This window comes from Mustela erminea, chromosome 2 (genome assembly GCF_009829155.1).
Source record: "Mustela erminea isolate mMusErm1 chromosome 2, mMusErm1.Pri, whole genome shotgun sequence".
NCBI lineage: Eukaryota > Metazoa > Chordata > Mammalia > Carnivora > Mustelidae > Mustela > Mustela erminea.
In genome coordinates, this window is record NC_045615.1 from 83229685 (window position 1) to 83254035 (window position 24351).

At 35.8% G+C, this 24351-nt stretch overlaps 1 protein-coding gene across 2 annotated transcripts in view; it reads left to right on the forward strand.

The window, feature by feature from the left end:
* ABHD18 (abhydrolase domain containing 18) overlaps positions 1-24351 on the forward strand; it is a 47577-nt gene that overhangs the window by 13924 nt on the left and 9302 nt on the right. The window contains exons 4-10 of one of the 2 annotated variants that reach the window (XM_032333390.1): positions 3796-3896; positions 9791-9869; positions 9972-10056; positions 12127-12154; positions 20657-20795; positions 22826-22915; positions 23565-23666. In XM_032333390.1, the coding sequence (XP_032189281.1) occupies positions 3796-3896; positions 9791-9869; positions 9972-10056; positions 12127-12154; positions 20657-20795; positions 22826-22915; positions 23565-23666 (624 nt within the window). Of the gene's footprint in view, positions 1-3795; positions 3897-9790; positions 9870-9971; positions 10057-10411; positions 10485-12126; positions 12155-20656; positions 20796-22825; positions 22916-23564; positions 23667-24351 lie in introns of those variants that run through there. The other variant, XM_032333391.1, reaches the window with a different exon arrangement.

Consider the following 24351-nt stretch of genomic DNA (forward strand, 5'->3'; position numbering starts at 1 on the left):
CCCAACGTGGTGCTTGATCTTGTGATTCTGAGATCATGACCTGAGCTGAATCAAGACTTAGACACTTAAGGGACTGAGCCACCCAGGTGCTCCAAATCATTGCCTCTTTTTTAACTGGGTTATTCACCTTTTTATTGTTGAGTTATAGCTTAATTTTTAAATCTATATTATGTATGGTTCTAAAATTGCCTATTTTTCTTATCAAATTACCAGTTGTCCCAGCATTATTTGTTGAATTATTACACCTTTTCACATTAATCTGTGCTACCTCCTTTATCAAATAATTTATTCTTCTAAATTATACTAAAAGAAAACTTTAAAACTATACTAGGAGGTACAATGATGACTAAAATGTAAAAACTTCCTGGATTAGAAATTTCATGTCATACACATTGGGTCTCCTTACCATTTTCAAAAAATGCAGTGCAATCCTAATTAAAATATTCAGTTTAGGACTAAAGTCTGTAAAAGGATCCTAAGATTATTTTGGGAAGGACCTTGAGAGTATGATCAGATCAGGAATATCTAAAAAAGAAGAGTGTTACGTAAAACCTAGTTCAATCATTTACCAGTAGGTATAAAGTTGCAGCATGATTAAAACAGCAAGATTTGGTAAAGATAAAAGATAGGCTAATAAGCATTATAAACAATAGCCAAATTGTGGAAAGAGCCAGTATTCATTGACTGATGAATGGATAAGGAAGATGTGGGGGATATATACATATATATAAACATATACATATATGTGTATATATATTATGCAGTATTAATAATGAAAAAGAATGAAATCTTGCCATTCACAACAACATGGGTGGAGCTACAGAGTATTATGCTAAGCAGAATAAGTCAGTGAGAAAAACAAATACTGTATGATTTCACTCATGTGGAATTTAAGAAACAAAACAAATGAACAAAGGGGTGAAAATGGCAGGAGGCAAAGAAACAGACTCTTAACTATAGAGAAGAAAGGGGAGGCAGATAGAGGAATGGGTGAGACAGGTAATGTGTATTAAGGAGGGCACTTGCTGTGGGTGTTGTATGTTAAATGATAAATCACTAAATTCTACATCTGAAACTGGAATTGCACTGTATGTTAACTAGCTAGAATTTAAATTAAAACTTGGAAACTTAAAAAAAAACCTAAAAAAAAAAAAAACCTGGGAAAAAAAGATATGCTAATAAGAACCAATATAGGATTGAAAATAAGTGGCCAGAATTTAGTAAAACTTACTTCATGATAGGGGTGCCTGGGTGGCTCACTTGGTTAAGCATCTGCCTTCAGCTCAGGTCATGATCCTAGGGCCCTCACATCAGCCTCCCTGCTCCGTGGAGTGCCTGCTTCTCCCTCTTCCTCTGTTATTCCACCTGCTTTTGCTCTCTCTGTCAAATACATAAATAAAATCTTTTTTTAAAAATTTACTTCATGATAAAGTAGCATTTTAAGTCATTTGCAAAAAAAATGGATTATTTAATATAAGATATTGACACTACTGACTAAAATTTGTGTTTTAAAATGAGCTGGATAAATAAAGAAATGCGCAGAAGACGTGAACAGATATTTTGGCAAAGAAGACATCCAAATGGCCAACAGACACATGAAAAAGTGCTCCACATCACTTGGCATCAGGGAAATACAAATCAAAACCACAGTGAGATACCACCTCACACCAGTCAGAATAGCTAAAATTAACAAGTCAGGAAATGACAGATGTTGGCGAGGATTCGGAGAAAGGGAAACCCTCCTACACTGTTAGCAAGAATGCAGGCTGGTGCAGCCACTCTGGAAAACAGTATGGAGGTTGCTCAAAAAGTTGAAAATAAAGCTACCCTATGACCCAGCAATCACACTGCTGGGTATTTACCCTAAAGATACAAATGTAGTGATCCGAAGGGGCACGTGCACCTGAAAAAAAATGAAACAAGATGGGATTGGGACATAGACCATAAGAGACTCTTAATCTCATGAAACAAACTGAGGGTTGCTGGTGGGTCGGGGAAAGGATAGGGTGTCCACGTTATGGATATTGGGGAGGGTGCTGTGGTGAGTGCTGTGAAATGTGTAAGCCTGATGATTCACAGACCTGTACCCCTGGGGCAAATAATACATGTTAATTTAAAAAATGAGCTGGATATGTATGTCTGTGTGTGTGTGTGTGTGTGTGTGTATTCATTCCACAGATACAGTTATTGGTTTGTTTTCAATTTTAATGAAAATATATGGTGTTTACTGCTAATTTAATTTTGACTATTGACCTGATAAGGATTAAAAAAATAATAATAATAACTTGGGGCACCTGGGTGGCTCAGTTGGCCATCTGCCTTTGGCTCAAGTCTTGATCCCAGTATCCTGGGATTGAGCCCCATGTGAGGCTCCCTACTCAGTAGGGTATCTGCTTCTCCCTCTGCCCCTTCCCCTGCGCATGCTTGTGCTCACTTTCTCTCTCTCTCTCTCTCTAAAATAAATAAAATCTTTAAAAAAAATAAAATATATAAAAAATATTTTTTGGTGGCTCATTTGATTAAGTATCTGACTTGGTTTTGGCTTGGATCATCTTGTGGATGGTGGGATAAAGCTCTATGTCAGGCTCAATGTTCAGCAGGGAGTTTATTTGAGATTCTTTCCCTCTGCCCCTCCTCATGCTCATGTTAGCTCTCTCAAAAACTAAGTCTTTAAAAAAATAACTATTTGAGGAGGGGAAAGTTTAGGTGTTAAGTTATTAAATGCCTTTGCTATATATGTAATTATATATTTTTCCCTATTTAATGTATTTACATGACTCATTGCATCAGTGGATTTCTTTCTTTCTTTTTTTTTTTTTAAGATTTTATTTATTTATTTGACAGAGAGACACAGAGAGAGAGGGAACACAAGCAGGGGGAGTGGGAGAGGGAGAAGCAGGCTTCCCGCTGAGCAGGGATCCCTATGTGGGGCTTGATTCCAGCATCCTGGGATCATGACCTAAGCCGAAGGCAGACACTTAATGGTTGAGCCACCCAGGGGCCTTGCATCAATGGATTTCTTAAAATGAGCCATTCTAACATATTTAGCATTAAGTCAACCCTTATTTGATTTTGATAAATTATTTTTACAGTTTCTTTGTAAATTGTTCTTAGGGTTATTTTTATATTTTTAAGTTCTTACAGCTAGTATTTTATTTTGTTTCCATGATGTTGTACAAATGAGCTTTATTTATAGCTTACTTCTCTTTTTAAAAAATTTTATTTATGTATTTATTTGAGAGAGAAAACAAATGAGGTGGAGAGGGGGCAGAGGGAGAAACAGGACTCCATCCCAGGCCCCTGATATCATGACCTGATCTGAAGGCAGACACTGAACCGACTGAACCACTCAGACACCTTTTAGTGTACTTTTCCATTAGCCTGTAGTAAAAGATATGAAAGGAAAAGAAATGTGTATAAGAGCCATGTCTTTAGGAAGCTGACTTGGGGGACGGGAACCTGGGTGGCACAGCCAGGTAAGTGTCAGACTCTTGGTTTGGGCTCAGGTTATGATGCCAGGGATGTGAGATCAAGCCCCACATCAGACTCTGCACTCATGAAGTCTGCTTGAGACTCTTCTCTCCCTCTGCCCGTATCTGCTGAACTTGCTTACTGTCTGTCTCTAAAATAAATCTAAAGCAAGCAAGCAAGCAGGCTGACTGAGGCAAAAGAATATGTAGTCATTAGTGATAAAAAGTTTTTAATTGAATAGAACTTTTTTAATAGGAAAACATGTATGATAGACCAAAATATCTTAGTCTATATGTATGCATTTTGGTTTTGCTTTTCTCTTAGATTGAAGAGCAATCAGACTGTAAGATCCTAGATGGACACTTTGTTTCCCCCATGGCCCACTATGTGCCTGATATAATGCCAATTGAATCTGTTATTGCAAGGTAAGAAATTTTATTCAGAAAGTTAAAGTAGTAAGTTATTTTTTTATAGTAAGTTATTTTGGTATTTATAATTACAATAAAATCAATGCCATGTTATTTTTAATTGCTAGTATTAATTACAATCATTATTTGGCATTGCTGCCATTAAACGTGGGTTGGGATAGAATAAAAATATGGAGCTTTATAGTATGTATTCAAATTTAAGTCATTCTCATCTTAAAATAGACTGTTATAAGTATAAAATGATTTGTATAAGCCTGATAGAACACAAAGCTAAAACCCACTGGATAAATAAAAAGTAAGAAGAAATAAATATAAGCATACCTTTAGAGAAAATCATCCAATCACAAAGGAAGAGACAAAAAGAAGGAACAAAAAAATAATAAAACTGTCAGAAAACAATAAACAAATTGGCAATAGTAAATTCATATCTATCAATAATCACTTTAAATGTAAATCAACTAAATTCTCTAATCAAAAGACTTAGAGTGGCTGAATGGATTAAAAACTAGGACCTAACTGTATGCTGTCTATAAGAGACTCACTTCAGGGGCACCTGGCTGGCTCAGTTGGAAGAGCATGTGACGCTTTGATCACAGGGTTGTGAGTTTGATCCCCACATTGGGAGTAGAGATTACTTCCATAAGTATAACCTGCTGAGCTGGCTTACTCACTCTCTGTTAAAGAGAGACTCACTTCAAATGTAAGGACGTACACAGACTGAAACTGAAGAGATGAAAAAGTTTTCCATTCAAATGAAAATCAAACGAAAGTAGAGGTAGCTATATTATACCATACACAAAGATTGGATAAGGGACAAGGAGGGTCATTATAATGATAAAAAGATCAATCTTATGAGAGGTTATAACATTTATAAATATTTATGCATCCAGCATAGGAACTAAATATATAAAAGAAATTAACAGACTTGAAGGCAGCAGTACAATAACAATAGAGAGCTTTGATACTTGACTTGCAACAATGGATAGATAATCCAGAGAGAAAATCAGTAAGAAAACATTGAATTCAAACTATCCATTAGACCAGATGGACTTAACTGACATTCACAAAACATTGTTTCCAATAGCATCAGAATACACATTCTTTTACAATGCACAGGGAGCATTCAGAATAGATCATATTATTTACAAAACAAATCTTAATAAATTTAGAAATTGAAATAATATCTAGCATCTTTTCCAACCATATTGGTATGAAACTAGAAATAAGAAGAAAACTGGAAAACTCACAATATTTGTAGCATGCTATCAAAACACCAGGGGATCAAAGAAGAAATCAAAAGAGAAATCAAAAAGCGCCTTGGGACGAATGATAATGGAAATAACAACATACCCCAATTTATGGATTACAGCAAAAGCAATTCTTTTTTTTTTTTTAAAGATTTTATTTATTTATTTGACAGAAATTACAAGTACACTGAGAGGCAGGCAGAGAGAGAGAGAAGGAAGCAGGCTCCCTGCTGAGCAGAGAGCCCGATGCGGGACTCGATCCCAGGATCCTGAGATCATGACCTGAGCCGAAGGCAGCGGCTTAACCCACTGAGCCACCCAGGCGCCCCAGCAAAAGCAATTCTAAGATGGAAGTTCATAGTGATAAACACCTACATTAAGAAAAAAGAAAAATTTTTTTTTAAAGATTTTATTTATTTATTTGACAGATAAGAGATCACAAGGAGGCAGAGAGGCAGGCTCCCTGCTGAGCAGAGAGCCCCATGCAAGGCTGGATCCCAGGACCCTGGGATCATGACTCGAGCCAAAGGCAGAAGCTTTAACCCACTGAGCCACCCAGGCGCCTCTAAAGAAAGATCTTTTATAAAAATAAACAACTTAAGTTTACACCAGGAACAAAAAAAAAGAACAAAAACCTAAGCCCGTAGTTAGTAGAAGGAAGAAATTAGTATAAATCAGAGACAATAAATTAGTGACTATAACAATAATAGAAAAGGTCAATGAAACTAAGAGCTGTGTTTTTTGAAAAGATAAACAAAACAGACAAGCTTTTAGCTAGACTACTAAGAAAGAGAGAGGTCTCAAGTAAAATCATAAATGAAAGAGCAACCATTATAGTTGATAATGCATAAATACAAAGAATTATAAGAGACTACTGTGAATAATTATATGCCAACCAATTGGACAACCTAGAAGAAATGGATGAATTCCTAGAAATGTACAACCTACCAAGACTTAATCATGAAGAAATACAAAATCTAAAAAGATACCCATAAGGAGATTTAATAGTAATCAAAAATTTCCCGATAAGACAAGTTGAGGACTGACCAGATGGCTACATTGGTGAATTCTGCCAAACATTTAAAGAAGAATTAATAATAATCTTTATCAAACTCTTTGAAAAAATTGAAGAGGAGGGATCCTTCTAAATTCATTTTACAAGGCCAATATTACCTTGATACCAAAACCAGACAAGCCATAAGAAAAGAAAATTACAAGCCAGTATTCCTACTGAACATAGATGTAAAAATCCCCCCCAAAATACTAGCAATCCAAATTCAACAATACACAAAAAGGATCATATACCATGATTAAGTGGGATTTATCCCAGGGATACAAAGATGGTTCAACATCTGCAAATCAGTCACTATATGTTTATGTGGTAGACAAATCATATTGTGTGCCACATAGACAAAATGAAGGATAAAAATCATTTGTTGATCTCAATAGAAATAGGAAAACCATTTGATAGAATTCAACATCCATTTAGGATAAAAACTCTCAACAAACTTTATGGAAGGAACATATGTCAATATAATAAAAGCTATATATAACAAGCTCATGGCTAGCATCATATTAAATGGTGACAAACTAAAATCTTTTCCTCTAATACCAGGAGCAATTAGGCAAGAAAAAGAAAGGAATCCAAATCAGAAAGGAAAAAGTAAAACTGTTTATAGATGACATGATATTATGTATAGAAAAGGCTGCAGGCTCTACCAAAAAAACGGCTGAGGCACTTTGGTGGCTCAGTGGGTTAAGCCGCTGCCTTCCTGCTCAGGTCATGATCTCAGGGTCCTGGGATTAAGTCTCGCATCAGGCTCTCTGCTCAGCAGGAAGCCTGCTTCCTTCTCTCTCTCTCTGCCTACTTGTGATCTCTCTTTGTCAGATAAATAAATAAAATCTTTAAGAAAAAAAAACTGCTAGACTTATAAACAAGTTCAGTAAAGTTGTAGGATACAAGTTCAGGATATAAAAATCAGTTGTATTTCTATACATTAATCACAAGCCATCAGAAAAATTAAGATGGCAGTCCTATTTACAGTTGCATCAAGAAGAATAAAATACCTATGAATAAATTTAACCAAGGAGGTGAAAGACCTGTATGCTGCAAACTATAAGACACTGATGAAAGAAACTGAAGATGACACAAATAAATGGAAAGATATTCCATGCTTATGGATTAGAAGAATATGGTTAAAATGTTTATACCTTTGCAATCTATAGATGCAATGGAATTTTTCCAAGAAGTAGAACTCTTGAATTTTTATGGAACCACAAGAAAACCTGACTAGCCAAAGCAATCTTGAATAAGAAGAACAAATCTTGAGGCATCATACAATAGCTATTGCAAATAATAGCTATTGTAAATAATGCTGCAATGAACACAGGGGTACAGGTCTCTTCCCAAGTTAATGTTCTTGTTTCCCTCAAATAAATATCTAGAAGTGGAACAGCTGGATCATGTGTTAGTTCTATTTTTAAATTTGAGGAACTTCCATAATGTTTCCCGTAGTGGTTACAGTAGTTTACATTCCCACCAACAGTACCCAAGGGCTCCCTTTTTCCAAATCATCACTGACACTTGTTATCTCTTATCTTTTTCATAACAGCCATTCTAACAGGTGTGAGATAATATCTCATTGTTGTTTTGCTTTTGGTATTTGGTATTCCAGGGTCTGTTTTTATAACACACCATTTTCTTGATGATTAGTGATATTGAGCACATTTTTGGGTACCCAAAATGTTATATGTTATATACCTGAAACTAATAATATATGTTTATCTTATTTTTCTTTAAAGAGAGATTTTAGAAGGAAAATAGAAAGCCATTAAGATCTATATCGATACTTCCCCTACCTCCCTTTCCTGCATGCTTTATGGTTTCTTATTTCTCTTTATGATCCATGTCATTTCTTTGTGGATAGGTTGACTTTCTCTGTTTCTCATGCAGCTGACAAAACGTAGCTACCACACCTCCACAGAGCTTTCATGTCCAAAAGCTCAACAGAATCTAGGGTCTGTCCTACTTCCAGATTACCAAAAGAACAAATCTTATTGCCCTAATTTGGCCTACTCCAGGCCCAATCAACTAATCAACTATAGCAGAGAAGCTCACATGAACTATACCCATTTATCATGGGTATTGGAAAATACTCTGTGAGAAGATACTATAATAAGAGCAGACAGACTAAATAATGAACCTCTGCTAAATAAGTGGTTGTTATTACTGTAATAAAAGATTCCTTTTAATTTAAAGCTATTCTCCATAATGAAACCTTTATGTTCATTATGGACAGAATAGCACTGCTATGGGACAGAAGGGAAAAAAAATAGCAGCAATATCCAGCTTTCTGTGGGAAACATTTTTAAATGTCTTCATTTCCCACAAATCATGAAAATATAAAGAAGCAGTACAGTTCTGAGAATGTAAAACGAGCAGAGTTGTTAACATTGCTAGTTTTATGAGATTAAAAATTGAGAATTAGTTCCCATGAGCACAAAACAGAAATAACTATTGAACTCTTCTGAATGTACTTGTCTGTGTTCTGTATTGCATAATTTACTAATAACAGATAACTAGTGCTATTGTTCCCTGTCCAAAAATAAGCTCAGAATTGAGGTTTATGTTGCCTGAGAATACAGCTATCTAAGGTCAAACCTTGAGTTGACCGAGTGCAGTATTATACTATGATAATAATTCTAAAATATCTACTGCTAAAGAAATTAAAAAGACAAGTAAATCAGTTTGGGAAAATAAAGATCTGAAGATGAATGGTGGTTATTATTGCACAGCAATGTAAATGTACTTAATGTTACTGAACTGTAACAACTTAAAAATGATTAAAATGGAAAAATATGTTACATGTATTTTACCACAACTAAAAAATAAGTTCTATAGGAAGAAGACATTAAGTGAAAGGCAAAATAGTACAATAAGAAGATAACAAATAGGGCGCCTGGGTGGCTCAGTGGGTTAAGCCGCTGCCTTCGGCTCAGGTCATGATCTCAGGGTCCTGGGATCGAGGCCCGGGCTCTCTGCTCAGCGGGGAGCCTGCTTCCCTCTCTCTCTCTCTGCCTGCCTCTCCATCTATTTGTGATTTCTCTCTGTCAAATAAATAAATAAAATCTTTAAAAAAAAAAAAAAAGAAGATAACAAATAGGGAAAACTGTTTTTTTCTGCCATGAGTTGCTTTTACACTCTCCAAATTGAAAAACAAAATTGATAACAGACTATTCTATTGATACATCAATAGCTTGTACAACTAAGCATTGTTCCTAAAAGGAGAAAAAGCAGAGCTATCTAAAGAGTTGGGTTTTTTCTAAGACTTACTCAGATGTATTGATTTCACTGCAAAATAAGAATATTTCATTATGCATTTATAAAGTTGTGGTATTGAACAAGGTAAAAATGACTACAATAAATTCTGTGTTTATATTGTACTGAATGTTTTAATACGCTAACACAAAGCAAATTTATAATATCTTAGTTGCATTTTGCAGACATTAATCAAGTAATATGAATGTTAAAATTCTGAATGATCTTCTCTCCCAAATAATTTAATTATGTAACTTTTACAAATTGAAAGTTTGTATTAAAAACCTTTTAAAGATAATTTCACAGATCTGTTTTATTTTAAATAGGTTCCAACTTATTGTTCCTAAAGAATGGAACAGCAAATATAAACCTGTATGCATTCATCTTGCTGGAACAGGAGATCATGTAAGACTCTATTACAATGACTTAATCCCTATTTGTTAACATATTGTATAACACAGATGTGGTTATTACATTCTTTAAATATGTCATCTTTTCTTTCTGTAGCATTACTGGAGACGACGAACACTAATGGCTCGTCCTATGATTAAAGAAGCCCGAATGGCTTCTTTGTTGTTAGAAAACCCTTATTATATCCTTTTGTGATACCTAGAAATCTTTTATTTATTGATAGATTTAGTCATCAGAAAGAATGATACATAGTAACCAGCTTTTCGAAACCAGTTAAATTTAGTTGTCAGTTCAAAAAATATTTAAGCAAGAATGAAAAGAAGTGAAAATTTGTTTTATGCCTTTAAAAAAACTAATGTAGAGATTATGCTTCTACTGTATAATAAAGATAAACTGTACTTCCTTTTCTTATAAAACTTATGCTGGATTTTAAGATTATGTCAAATATTTGCTCTTAATGAAACACTCTTGTTTTAAATGTATTTACATGTAAGTCATCAGTTGAGGTTTAGAACAGTACTTAACTTAACTTTCAAGATGACGTCAGACTATTCCCAGAAGACGAAACGAAAGTGATGCACAGATATAAAGAAATGTTCAACATTGCTGGTAATAAGAGAAATATAAAGTTAAAGTAACATTACCAAAGATTTAAAAAATAAAATGCAATAGTTGTGAGGCTATTGTAAAAAAATAAAATAGGCACTCTTACTACTAATGGCTGTGAAAACCAGTTTAATTCTTTGGGAAAGCATTGTACCATATGTATCAGGAACATTAAAACGTTTTATGCCCCTTGACAGAGTAATCTTGATTCTTGGAAATTTATTCTAAGGATAAAATACTAAGAAAAGAGCAGTGCCTGGGTGGCTCAATCAGTTAACTGGATGACTGGATTTCAGCTCAGGTCCTGATCTCAAGGTTGTGAGATGTTGGGCATGGAGCTTGCTTAAGATTCTCTCTCTCCCTCTAACCTGCTCCTGTCTTTAAAAAAAAAAAAAAAAAAAAAGAAGACTAAGGAAAGAGAAAGTGATAGAAAAGAGATATTTATGTAGCTTTATTTAGAATAGTAAGACATTAAGAATGGCTTAAATGTCGCCGGGCGCGGTGGCGCGAGCCTGTAGTCCCAGCTACTCGGGAGGCTGAGGCAGGAGGATCACTTGAGCCCAGGAGTTCTGGGCTGTAGTGCGCTATGCCGATAGGGTGTCCACACTAAGTTCGGCATCAATATGGTGACCTCCCGGGAGCGCGGGACCACCAGGTTGCCCAAGAATGGCTTAAATGTCTAATAATAGAAAAAGAGTTGAGTAAATTATGGCTCATAATATTAGAATATTATGCAGTTGGTTATGTTTTTTCTCTACCACTTAGTTATCTGTATGACCTCAGATGTGTTACTTTTAACCTTTTCATTGGTAAATGGGAATAATCTCTGAAATTATTCCTAGTACTAAGTACTTAATGCTATCTAGAATGGTGCCTGGTAAATAACAAACATTCAGTAAATTTAGTGGTTAGTTATTATTAAAAAGTTTACAGTAATTTATAAAAAGTATAATGCAAAAATAGGAAACAGAACTCTGGTATGACATAGATATGCAAAAAACCTAAAAACAGAAAGTCCATTAAAGAAAAACCTGTGCATAAGGAAAAAATACTGGAAATACACCAAAATATTAATATGGTTGTCTGCAGATGAAGTAGTTTTTCTTCTAATATGCTTTTCTATATTTCTTGGATTTTCTATAATCAACATTAAAAATGAAAAAAACCCTTCATTTTAAAAATTAAGTTGGAGATTGCACACCCCTGTGAATATACTAAACATATTAAACTGTACCCTTAAAATGGATGAATTGTATGATATGTGACATCAATAAAGCTGTTTTAAAAAAGAAAAAAAATAATGAAGTTGAAAAACCAGAGAACTCCTCAACAGCCTATTTGAGATAATTAAAAAATAGTTATTTCAGTATCAAATATTTGTATCAATATATCAAATCAAATGTATCAAATCAAAATATATATCAATATATATAAATATATATATATCAATATATATAAAATATATATCAAATATATCAATATATCAAATATATCAAATATATCAAATCAAAATATATCACTATCAAATATCAATAGTTATTTCAGTATCAAATTCAGATGTAGCTATGTTGCTTAAGTTAATGTGTTTTGAGACACAGACTATATTTAATTATTTTAAAACTTTCTCTTTGACCCACATTCTTAAATGGCTGCAGGAAACCCAAGGACCAAATGTAAGTATATTTCACCTTCACTTTGGTAGTCTTTATACCAAATTAAATTAAAGTTTTTGTTAGTCTTCAGTTAATCATTTCTAAGTTTTACTTGCAAATATTATATGGGGAAAAAATTCTGTTATAAAACTGTGGTAGGAATGTTGACCTAAGTTTCTATTTTAAGCTTTTTCACTTAAAATTTTTGATAAAGAGATAGAAATTTTTAATAGATGGAAGATGTATTTTATTTGTAAGTGGTAACTGAAGAAATATTAAAACATTTTCTTTCTTAAAGTACATTTACTTTGTAAAATTAAACGCCACTCTTTATTCTTACAATTTGTGGTGTAGGTAGTCTAATCTCTTTTTGGTCTTTAAAATGATGAACTTTGAAGGCAATTTTTTTGCATTTCTATAATCTGTGTATTGTGTTTGGTTTTGATTCATTGAATAAATGTTTGATCTGAGACACTGGGAAGTTAGCAACAAGAAGACAAGGTCCTTACTGTCATAGAGCTTATATTCTAGAATGGGAGATAGATAAAAATAAATAAGATGATTTTGAATATTTATTAATGCCATGAAGAAAATAAAGCCAGGCAATCAAGTAAAGAATAATAGAGGGTAAGTACAGAGTTGGAAAAGTATTAGATATGAGGACATGGGAAGGAGCCACCATGGTGAAGACCTGGAGGAAACCTCAGAGAGGGACAAATAAATGAAAAGTCTGATATAAGCTTGAGGTGAGAGAGTAGTATAAGATGAATTCAGAAATGTAGGCAAGGACCAGATTTATGAAGAGCCATTTGTGTTGAATTTTGCTATAAGTGCAGCTGGAAACCTTTGGAGGACTTTAAGCAGAGAAATAATCTGATTTGTGCTTTTAAAGGCTCCTTTTGGTTTACTGAGACAAGAGTAGCAGCAGAAAAATGAAATAGGAAGCTACTGAAATAATACGGGGGGGGGGGGGGGAAGCAGCTTTAAGGAATGGCAATAGAGATGGAAAGAAGTTCCATATATATATATATATATATATATATATATATATATATATTCCATATGTATAGATACATAAAAGAATATAAAGAATATAAAGAGAGAGAGCACAAGCAGGGAAGTTGGAGAGGGAGAAGTAGGCTTCCCCATTGAGCAGGGAGCCCAATGTGGGGGTTGATCCCAGGACCCTGGGATCATGACCTGAGCCCAAGGCAAACACTCAGCTGACTGAGCTACCCAGGCACCCCTCAGTTCGCTCTTTTATATAACAGTTACTGATATGGGGAAGTTGTTATTTGTATAAAAAAATTTTTACACACACACACACACACACACATATATGCACACACACACACGCACACATACACACATTTATGCACATATATATTTTATATATATATATATATATAAAAGAATAAACCTTATGAAATGTGAAAATTAATGTCCAAGCTAAATAAAGAATTCTTACTCTGGGGACACGTGGGTGGCTCAATCGGCTAAGCAAGCATCTGCCTTTGTCTCAGGTTATGAACTCAGGTTCCTGGGATCAAGTCCTGCTTCGGGCTCCTTGCTTGGTGGGGTGCCTGTTTCTCCTCCTGCCTGCTTCTCCCTCTGCTAGTGTGCTCTTTCTCTCACAAAAAAAAAATAAATAAAATCTTAAAAAAAAAAAAAGAGAGAGAGAGAACTCTTACCCCTGGAACCAATTTCTGAATTCAGAACTAGGCATGTCATTTTTACCCTGTTTGTTGGTGCTTAAAAATCCAAAAGAGTTTCTTGAGTTGTAGTTTGAGGCAGCATGGGTTTAATGGAAAGACTTTGACTTTGGAGTCACACAGACATAAGCTGCGATCGTAACTTGCCATTTAATAATTGTATGACCTTGGTCTAAGTATCTGTTATCTACTTCATTTATAAAGTGGAAATACTATATAATTTCTTGTACACGGAATTGATATGAGAATCATATTTATAAAATATTCTATCACATATCATATATCCAAGAAATATAATACTTGACTTTTCAAGTAATTCATTTTAAGAAATGACTTACAATTTAAGTAATAAAAAATTATTTTTTATCTCTTTCCAAAAGACATCTTATGTCTATTTTCAGTGTTTAAAGTTTTTGAAACTGGGTCCACTGGTACAAATAACAACTGTCCCCACATCAGTAACTGTTATATAAAAGAGCCAACTGAGGGGTGCCTGGGTAGCTCAGTCAGTTGAGCGTCTGCCTTGGGCTTAGGTCATGATCCCAGGGTCCTGTGATTAACCCCCACATTGGGCTCCCTGCTCAATAAGGAAGCCTACTTCTCCCTCTCCCCCTCCCCTGCTTGTGCTGTCTCTCTGCCAAATAAATAAATAAAATCTGTTTTTTTTTTTTAAGTTTTTTTTTTTACTTATTTGATAGAGAAAGACCACAAGTAGGCAGAGAGGCAGGCTGAGAGAGAGGAGGAAGCAGGCTCCCTGCCAAGCAGAGAGCCCAATGCGGGACTCGATCCCAGGACCCTGAGATCATGACCTGAGCCGAAGGCAAAGGCTTAAGACCCACTGAGCCACCCAGGCGCCCCTAAATAAATAAAATCCTAAAAAAACAAAGAACAAAACAAAAACAACTGAGGTGTATCTGAGAATTCAGACTTCCATATCGGGCCAAAATACATAATCAGGGCAGTTACTTGATAATAAATAGAAAATTGGAATGAAGAAAACAAACAAATATAAGGATACATGGGCTTTTTTTATGAGGAAGCACATGTATGATCTGTTTTGACAGAGTTTCCATAAATTCTGCCTTAAAGACTTAGAGCTCTGAGAGGATGTGGTAGGACAGTGGATATAAGCTCTTTAGGGGCCAGAATTCTGTTTTTCACAACTTGACCTTCTTATGACACCTAGTTGTTTGTGCATAATCACTCTACATTTACATATAATAACCATTGATAAAATGAATTTTTGTACACCTGACAAGCTTTCTTCCAGAAGCCAATCACATATGTCTTTAGATGAACTAAGATTTTGAAGATAGATTCTAATTTGGACACTTTAGTAATAAGATAGTATTATTTTTTTATCACTATGCAGGCATACCTTGGAGATATTGTGGGTTCAGTTCCAGACCACTGCAGTAAAGGGAATATTGCAGTAAAGCAACTGAAACTAATTTTTTTGGTTTCTAGTGCTTATAAAATTTATGTTTATACAACACTGTAGTCTGTTAAGTGTGCAGTAACATTATGTCTAAAAAAAATGTACATACCTTAATTTAAAAATATTGCTGGGGCACCTGTGTGGCTCAGTCAGTTGAGCATCTGACTCTTGATTTTGGCTCAGATCATGATCTCAGGGTCGTGAGATCCAGCCCTGTATTGGGACTCCCTGCTCAGTAGGGAGTCTGCCTCTCTCCATCTCCCGCTGCCCCCCATCTCTCTCTCACTAAAATAAATAAATGGATCTTTAAAAAAATATGTTGCTTCCAGTTATGGAATGAATAAGTCACAGGAATAAAAGGTACAGCATAGGGAATATAGTCATTGGTATTGTAACAGCGCTATATGGTGGTGGCAGATGGTAGCTACAGTTGTAGTGACCACAGCATACATACAGACTTGTCAACTCACTATGTTGTGCACCTGAAACTAATGTAACACTGTGTGTCAACTATACTTCAATAAAATAACATAAAATGAAAAAGCTTTATTGCAAAAGATGCTAACCATTATCAGAGATTTCAGCAAGGCATGATCTTTGCTGGAGGAGGGTCTTGCCACAATGTTGATGACTGCTGATTGATAAAGGTGGCAGTTACTGAAGGTTGGCTGGCTGTGGTAATTTTTTAAAACAATAATGAAGTTTGCCACATTGATTTACTCTTTCTTTCACAATTTCTCTGAAACAATAATGAAGTTTGCCACATCGTTTTACTCTTTCTTTCACAATCACTAAATTTCTTTCACAATGCTCTGAAGCATGTGATGCTGTTTCATAGCGTTTTACCCACAATAGAACTTCCAAATTGGGAGTTCATCCTTTCAAACCCCGCCACTGACCTACCAACTAAGTTTATGTAATATTCTAAATCTTTTGTTGTCATTCAGCAATCTTCACAGCATCTTCATCAGGTTTAGATTTTATCCCAAGAAAGCACTGTCTGCTCATCCACAAGAAGCAATTCCTTGTCCATTAAAGGTTTATCATGAGATTGCAGCAATTCAGTCTCATCCTCAGGCTTTACTTCTAGTTCTAGTTCCTTTGCTATTTCTACCACATCTGCAGTTTCTTACCCCACTGAAAATCAAAGTCATCCATGAGGGTTGGAATCAACTTCTTCCAAATTCCTGTGAATGCTGATATTTTAATTTCTTCCTGTGAATAACAAGTGATCTTACTGGCATCTAGAATGGTGACCCCTTTCCAGAAAGTTTTCAATTCGCTTTGCCCAGATCCATCAGAGGAGCCACTATCTATGGTAGCTATAGCCTTATGAAATGCAGTTCTTGGGACGCCTGGGTGGCTCAGTTGGTTGGACGACTGCCTTCGGCTCAGGTCATGATTCCGGAGTCCTGGGATCGAGTCCCGCATCAGGCTCCCAGCACCACGGGGAGTCTGCTTCTCCCTTTGACCTTCTCCTCGCTCATGCTCTCTCTCACTGTCTCTCTCTCAAATAAATAAATAAAATCTTAAAAAAAAAAAGAAATGCAGTTCTTTTTTTCTTTTTTTTTTTTTTTAACATATAATGTATTATTAGCCCCAGGGGTACAGGTGTGTGAATCACCAGGTTTACACACTTCACAGCACTCACCATAGCTCATACCCTCCCCAATGTCCATAACCCCACCACTCTCTCCCCCCCACCAACCCTCAGTTTGTTTTGTGAGATTAAGAGTGTCTTAAGGTTTGTCTCCCTCCCAATCCCATCTTGTTTCATTTATTCTTTTCCTACACCCCAAACCCCTCACAGTGCCTCTCAGCTTCCTCATATCAGGGAGATCATATGATAGTTGTCTGAAATGCAGTTTTTAAATAATAAGACTTGAAAGTCAAAATTATTTCTTGACCCATGGGCTATAGAATAGATGTTGTGTTAGCAGGCCTGAAAATATTAATCTTGTTGTACATCCCCATCAGAACTCTTGGGTAACCACATGTATTGTCAATGCAGTGTAGTCATGTTTTAGAAGGAATCTTTTTTCTGAGCAAGTAGGTCTCAACAATGGGCTTAAAATATTCCGTTACCATGTTGTCAACAGATGCACTGTTGCTTAAGCTTTGTTGTTCCATTTATAGAGCAAGGCATAGTAGATTTAGCATAATTCTTGATAGTTCTATGAGCCCTGGCTTCAGCTTAAAGATACCAGCTGTAATTAGCCCCTAAGAAGAGTCAGCCCCTGCTTTCAAGCTCTGAAACCGGGCATTGACATCTCTCTAACTATGAAAGTCCTAGATGGCATCTTCTTCCAATAGAATGCTGTTTTTCAACATTGAAAGTCTGTCATTGAGGGGCATCTGGGTGGCTTGGTCAGTTGCACATCTGCCTTCGGCTTGGGTCTAGGACCCAGAGTTCTGGGATCAAGCCCTACATCTAGTTTCCTACTCAGCGGGGAGCCTGCTTCTCCCTCTCCCTCTGCTGCTCCTCCTACTTGTGCTCACTCTTCTTCTCTCTCTCTGTCAAATGAATAAATAAAATCTTTAATAAAAAAAGAAAGAAAATCTGTTGTTGGATGCCAGGTTTTCTCAGTTGGTTAAGTGTCTGACTTCTGATTTTGACTCATATCATGCTCTTAGGGTCGTGGGATCAAGCCCTGCATCAGGCTCTGCAGTCTGCAGGGAGTCTGCTTGAGGATTCTCTCCTCCTTCTCCCTCTGTCTCTCCCTCCACTCATGTGTTCTCTCTCTTTCTTGCTAAAAGAAATGAAATCTTTTTAAAAAAGGAAAGGAAAGGAATAATCTGTTGTTTAGTGTATCTGCCCTATTAATCATTTTAGCTAGATCTTCTGGATAACTTGGCTGTAGCTTCCACATCAGTACCTTCTGCTTCACCTTGCACTTTAATGTTACGGAGATGGCTTCCTTTTTTTATAATTTATTTTATTTTATAGAGAGCATGCAGGAGTGGGGGGAAAGAGCAGAGGGAGAAGAAGAATCTCAAGTGCACTCCCTACTGAGTGTGGAGCCTGAAGTGGGACTGAATCTGGGGCTCCTGAGATCATGACCTGAGTTGAAATCAAGAGTCAGTCACTTAACCAACTGAGCCACCCAGGCACTCTGATGGCTTCCTTTCTTAAACCTCATGAACCAACCTCTTATTTTTTTTTTTAATATTTTATTTATTTATTTGACACACAGAGAGAGAGCATGTACAGGCAGGGTAGTAGCAGGCAGAGGGAAAAGGAGAAGAAGCTCCCTGCAGAGCGGAGAGCCCGATGCAGATCCCAGGACCCTGGGATCATGACCTGAGCTGAAGGCAGTCACAACCAATTAAGCCACTCAGACACCCGAACCATCTCTTTTAGCTTTAAACTGTTCTGCAGCTTCCTCACCTTCTCAGCCTTCATAGAATTGAAGAGAGTTAGGGCCTTGCCTTGGAATAGGCTTTGGCTTAAGGGAATGTTGTGGCTGTTTTGATTTTCTATCCAGATAGTAAAACTTTCTCTGCATTAGCAAGAAGACTATTTCACTTTCTATTTTGTGTCTTCTCTGGAGTAGTGCTTTTAATTTCCTTCAAGAACTTTTCCTTTGCATTCAGAATTTGGCTAACTGCTGCATGAGGCCTAGCTTTTGGCCTATCTCAGCTTTTAACATCCCTTCCTCACTGAGTTTAATCACTTCTAGCTTTTGATTTCTATTTATTTGTTTGTTTATTTATTTTTAAGACTTTATTTTTAAGTAATTTCAATACTCAACATACAGCTCAAACGTACAACCCAAAGATCAAGAGTCACATGCGCTACTGACTAAGCCAGTCAGGTGATCCTCTAGGTTTTGATTTAAAGAGAGATCTGTGACTTCTCTTTTCACTTGAACATGGAAGCCATTGTAGAGTTATTAACTTGTGTACGTTCAAGGTTTTTATGTCTTAGGGAATAGGAAGGTGGGATAGAGGGACAGAGAAAGAACAGCTAGTCAGTGGAGCAGTCAGAACACATACGACTTTTATCCGTGAAGTTTGCCATCTTACATGGGAACAGTTCCATGATGCCCCAAGTCATTTACAACAGTAACATCACAGATCACCATGACAAATACAATAACCAAGAAGGTTTTAAATATTGTAAGAATTACTAAAATGTGACAGAGACATGAAGTTAGGAAATCATGTTGGGAAAATAGCACCAATAGATTTAATCAACATAGGGTTGCCATAAACCTTCAATTTCTAAGAAATACAGAATCTCCACAGTGCAATAAAATAACATATGCCTGTGTAAGAATGGTTTTAGAATTTAAAAAGATCATTTAAGTACTTCTTTTTTTTTTTTGAAGGTTTTATTTATTTATTTGACAGAGAGAGAGAGAACAAGCAGGGGGAACAGCAAGCAGAGGGAGAGGGAGAAGCAGGCTCCTGCTGAGCCAGGAGCATGATGCAGGACTCAATCCCAAGACCCTGGGATTGTGACATGAGCCAAAGGCAGATGCTTAACGGAGTGAGCCACCCAGGTGCCCCCAAAGAAGATCATTTAAGTACTTCTAAAGAGGTGTACTTATTTGTAAAATTAGTTTCTAAGAACAAGAAATTCTAGTTGAATTGGTCTTTAAGTTAATCAAAACATGTATTTTTATAAAATATTACTTTTCTGACCAACTTTTAATTATAAAATAAATGTCATAGAGATGAAAAGTAGAGCATGAGGAACATAGTCAAGAATATTGTAATAACATTGTATAGTGACAGATGGCAACTATGATTACCATGCTAAGCACTGAGAAATGTATGCATATATATATATATACATATACACACACACACATATTTACACATACACACACACCACACACATACATACATCTGAAACTAATATTATGTATGTTAACTATACTACATACAAAAATCAGAAAAATTTTCTAGTTGATTATATTCATAAATTGTATATTTTGTGAAAAATAAGCAGCATATTTAAGATTTTGAAAATACATGAATATTAGGTTAAATCCTTTTACATTGCTTTTAAAAAATGTTTATGCTTTAAGTTCTATTATAGTAACGGGAGGAACAACTATGAATTGTTTTTTTTTTTTTTAAGTTTCTTTAAATGCTATCAAATAAATATGATTTCCTGGGCTTTAAAATAGCTAAATAATTGAAATTCAAAAAAGATTCGATAGAGAGCATTTATACCTTTTAAAAATAAATTTTAATTAATTGTAGAATAATGTTAGCACTCTAATTCCATCGATTTATTCCATTGTTTTACTTAGCTAACTCATCCTTTAAAAGAAAAACATGAAGTCTGGCTACCTGTTCTAAATTTGCTTATATTAAAATGTAAATGCATAAATAATTTTCTCTTTTGTCTTGTGAGGCTAGAAGGTCCAGCTTAAAAAACGTGTCTGACCTTTTTGTGATGGGAGGAGCTCTTGTTTTAGAATCTGCTGCTCTCTTGCACTGGCTAGAGAGAGAGGGTTATGGACCTCTAGGAATGACCGGAATATCCATGGGAGGACATGTAAGCCTTTTAATTTCAACTGATATTTCATTGTGATTATGTTCATAAAATCTAGAGAATGTAGTTATTTTAAAAATTCACTTCAGGTAGAGAATTAATTTTAGTTTTGGAAATAGGTTTCAAGCTTTTCCAGTTACAATGTTGTTGGTTTTTTTTGGTATGATTTATGTAGACATTGTACTACTTATTTCACAGTTATAGCTCAGATATTGGATTTAATATTTTGTTAGAAGTTGATTTTTAAAAAATAAAAATAATAAAACTAATTTTTATAAAACTTAACTTTTTACATCTCAAGTGCAAATACCTTATTTTGCTGTTAAATTGGCAAAGATAGCAAATTTGGAAAATACTTTTAATTTATCTCTTATGTCTATGCCCACAGTCACCAACCTGTTTTACTTTGTCTTCTGGAGGGTAGTAAAACAGCCTTCAAGTGGTTTCTCTGTCGCTCGTCTTTTCTCTCATTAATAATTCTTCTAAGTTTTTCTTCATACCATTACTAGAGTGATTTTCCTAAATCTCATCTCTGTTCTCTCCCATTTAAAACCTGCCAAAGGCTTGCTATTGTACTGGGGTAGCTATGCCAGGTGCTAGCAACCCTCAGGGGCCCTTTCATTCCTAGCCAAAATAGCAGTTTGCCCTTCTGGTTCCAGTCCAGAGCTTCCTTTCTATGAGAAGCTCTTCCTGACTCTTAGCCTAACCTCAGACCATATTTCATCTCTCATTTGTGCTTATTTCACTGCACTGTGATTACTTGTTTAGCAGTTTATTCTCTCCATGAAGCATTTGGTTCAATGAGGCCTCAGAAATATGCTCTAGTTTGTTACCTGGACATATTAGCCACTCAGTACATTTAGAAAGAAACAAGTTTTTGGTAAGTCATTTGAATTATAAAATTAAGTTCAAAAACTGATTAAAATTTGCAAGAACTATTAGACCATGAACTTGAACACTACCTAGTAGTGTTTCTACTTTTATGACCTAGATTGGGATCCTATAACTTTCACTTGAATTACTTCCTATACTGGTTTCCCTACCTCAGGTTTTACCTGCTCTAATCAATCCTGTAAATTGCTATCATTTTGGCTTCCTTAAATCACTTCTTTGACAATGCTGCTCCTTTGCCCAGACCTCTTTGTTAATTTCCCCTTATATACAGAGCAAAAGGGACCTCTAATCTGATACTGTCCCATCTTTCCAGACCTATCTCTCCCACCTCATTGGCTATATGTACCTATTGACCAGCCAAACTAAAGTATATTGGCTTGTTTTCCTATCTACTTTTCCACTGTTTCCTTTTTCACCATCTTGCCTTTGATATATATTTTTTTTATACGGAAGACAAGATCTCATCTTTCATTTCCCTGAGGGACAGCCAGTTCATGAAGCCTTCTGTTATTCCTTTAGCCAAAAATAACTTTTCCCTTTTCTAAACACACACATTACATTACTTTATATCACTTATATAATCTGTTTGTAGTTCACCAAATTCTTGGCATTTTGCAGTTAGCCCCAAATGTCTAAGGTTTTATAGTTGTGATTTTGCTGTATCAGAGCAAATCATTTAGGTAATGAATATCATTAGCCTGCTCCCCAGCATCTACATTTCAGTCTGTTTGGTCTGTTTTTATCCCGTAGAAAGTAGTTCTCTATGAAGGGTTTTGAGATGATTTAAAATTTTACAACATTTATTATTTTCTAAGGGGGAAGTTGTATGTCATTGAATTTGTGATTTGGGCAGTTTCAGAAGGTTGCTAGACATTCTCATGAGTATTTAGAGATTTTTTTTTTTAAGATTTTATTTTTAAGTACTCTCTATACCCAACATGGGGCTCAAATTTACAACCCTAGATTAAGAGTCCTGTGTTCTACTGAGAGAACCAGATGCCCCACGTATTTAGAGATTTTGTGTTCATATTTTATCTCACCAAGAACTACCCAGACTACTTCTTAATAATAAATCTTTTCATTTTAATGAATAGAAATTTAAACAGAAGCTCTCTAATTGACTGTTAAACATATTGCAGATGGCTTCCTTAGCGGTATCCAACTGGCCTAAGCCCATGCCATTGATTCCATGTCTGTCTTGGTCCACAGCATCTGGGGTCTTCACTACGGTAATTTAATTACGATTAATATTTAAATAGATATATATAATTAAAATTAATTGTTTGGGGGTTCTCAAAACCACCTCCAGGTTTGCTGATTGTCTAGAAGGTATCACAGGACTCACCATATAGTCTGATTCATGACTAAGACTTATTATATCAAAAGGATACAATACAAAAGAATCAGCAAAGGGAGAAGGCACATGGAGCAAAATCCAGAGGGAATCAGGCATAACCATCCATTGGAATCTTACATGATTTGTTTAATTCATCCAGCAATGTGTTGTGATAGTACGTGTGAGAAGCTCAATTGAGCCTGGCAGCCCAGGGTAATCAGGGGTCAGTCACTTAGGCACTCTCTGCCTCACATATACCAAAATTCCAGATGAAAAGTACATGTTCAGCAGAAACTACATTGTACAAGAAGTTTGGGGAGAGTGCTCCACTTTGTCATTTAGAAAGTTGTATATTGGGATTAGGAACTGTTTATTTGTCAAGGTTCCAGACTCTAATCAAGGGCCAACATTGCAAGCAGGGCTTTCTAAAGATAGGACGCTTCAAGCCTGCTATGTTTATTCTTTTCTGCATACTAATAATAAAATTACTGGACAAAATGTTTTATGGAATGATTTGATCTTAACACAGTTTGTTATTTCAGGGTGTTCTAAGTAAATCGATTAATTGGAGGGAGCTGGAAAAGCAGTATTATACACAGACAGTTTATGAAGAAGAAATTATTCACTTGCTTGAATACTGTGGAGTAAGTATTTTTAACGTCTGCATAAATTGGGGGGAAAATTGATGGTGTTTAATGACTCAGTTTTTTTTTTTTTTTTAAGATTTTATTTATTTATCAGAGGGGGGGGGGGGGGAGAGCGAGCACAGGCAGACAGAATGGCAGGCAGAGGCAGAGGGAGAAGCAGGCTCCCTGCTGAGCAAGGAGCCTGATGTGGGACTTGATCCCAGGACGCTGGGATCATGACCTGAACCGAAGGCAGCTGCTTAACCAACTGAGCCACCCAGGCATCCCCATGACTCAGTTTTTTAAAAAGAATCACAAATTTGTTAAAAAGCAGTAGTGCTTTCTAGTTTTTAAGATTCCTCCTTTTAAAATATAGATGTAAAAAAAATCATGCAATGCAAATGTATAGCTTGCACCAGTAGAATAAAAATTGACCACCCAGGGGTACCTGAGTGGCTCAGTCAGTTAAGTGTCTGCTTTTGGCTTAGGTCGTGATCCCAGAGTCCTGGGATTGAGCCCTACTCAGTGGGGAGCCTGATTCTCCCTCTTCCTCTGTTACTGCTACTCCCCCTGCTTATGCACACTCACTCTCTCTCTCTCAAATAAATTAATAAAATTTTTAAAATAAATTTTTTTAAAAGATAAAAGAAATTGACCACCTAGATAGTCCACAATGGCAGAGAAGCTGGAGACCTTAGTTTCT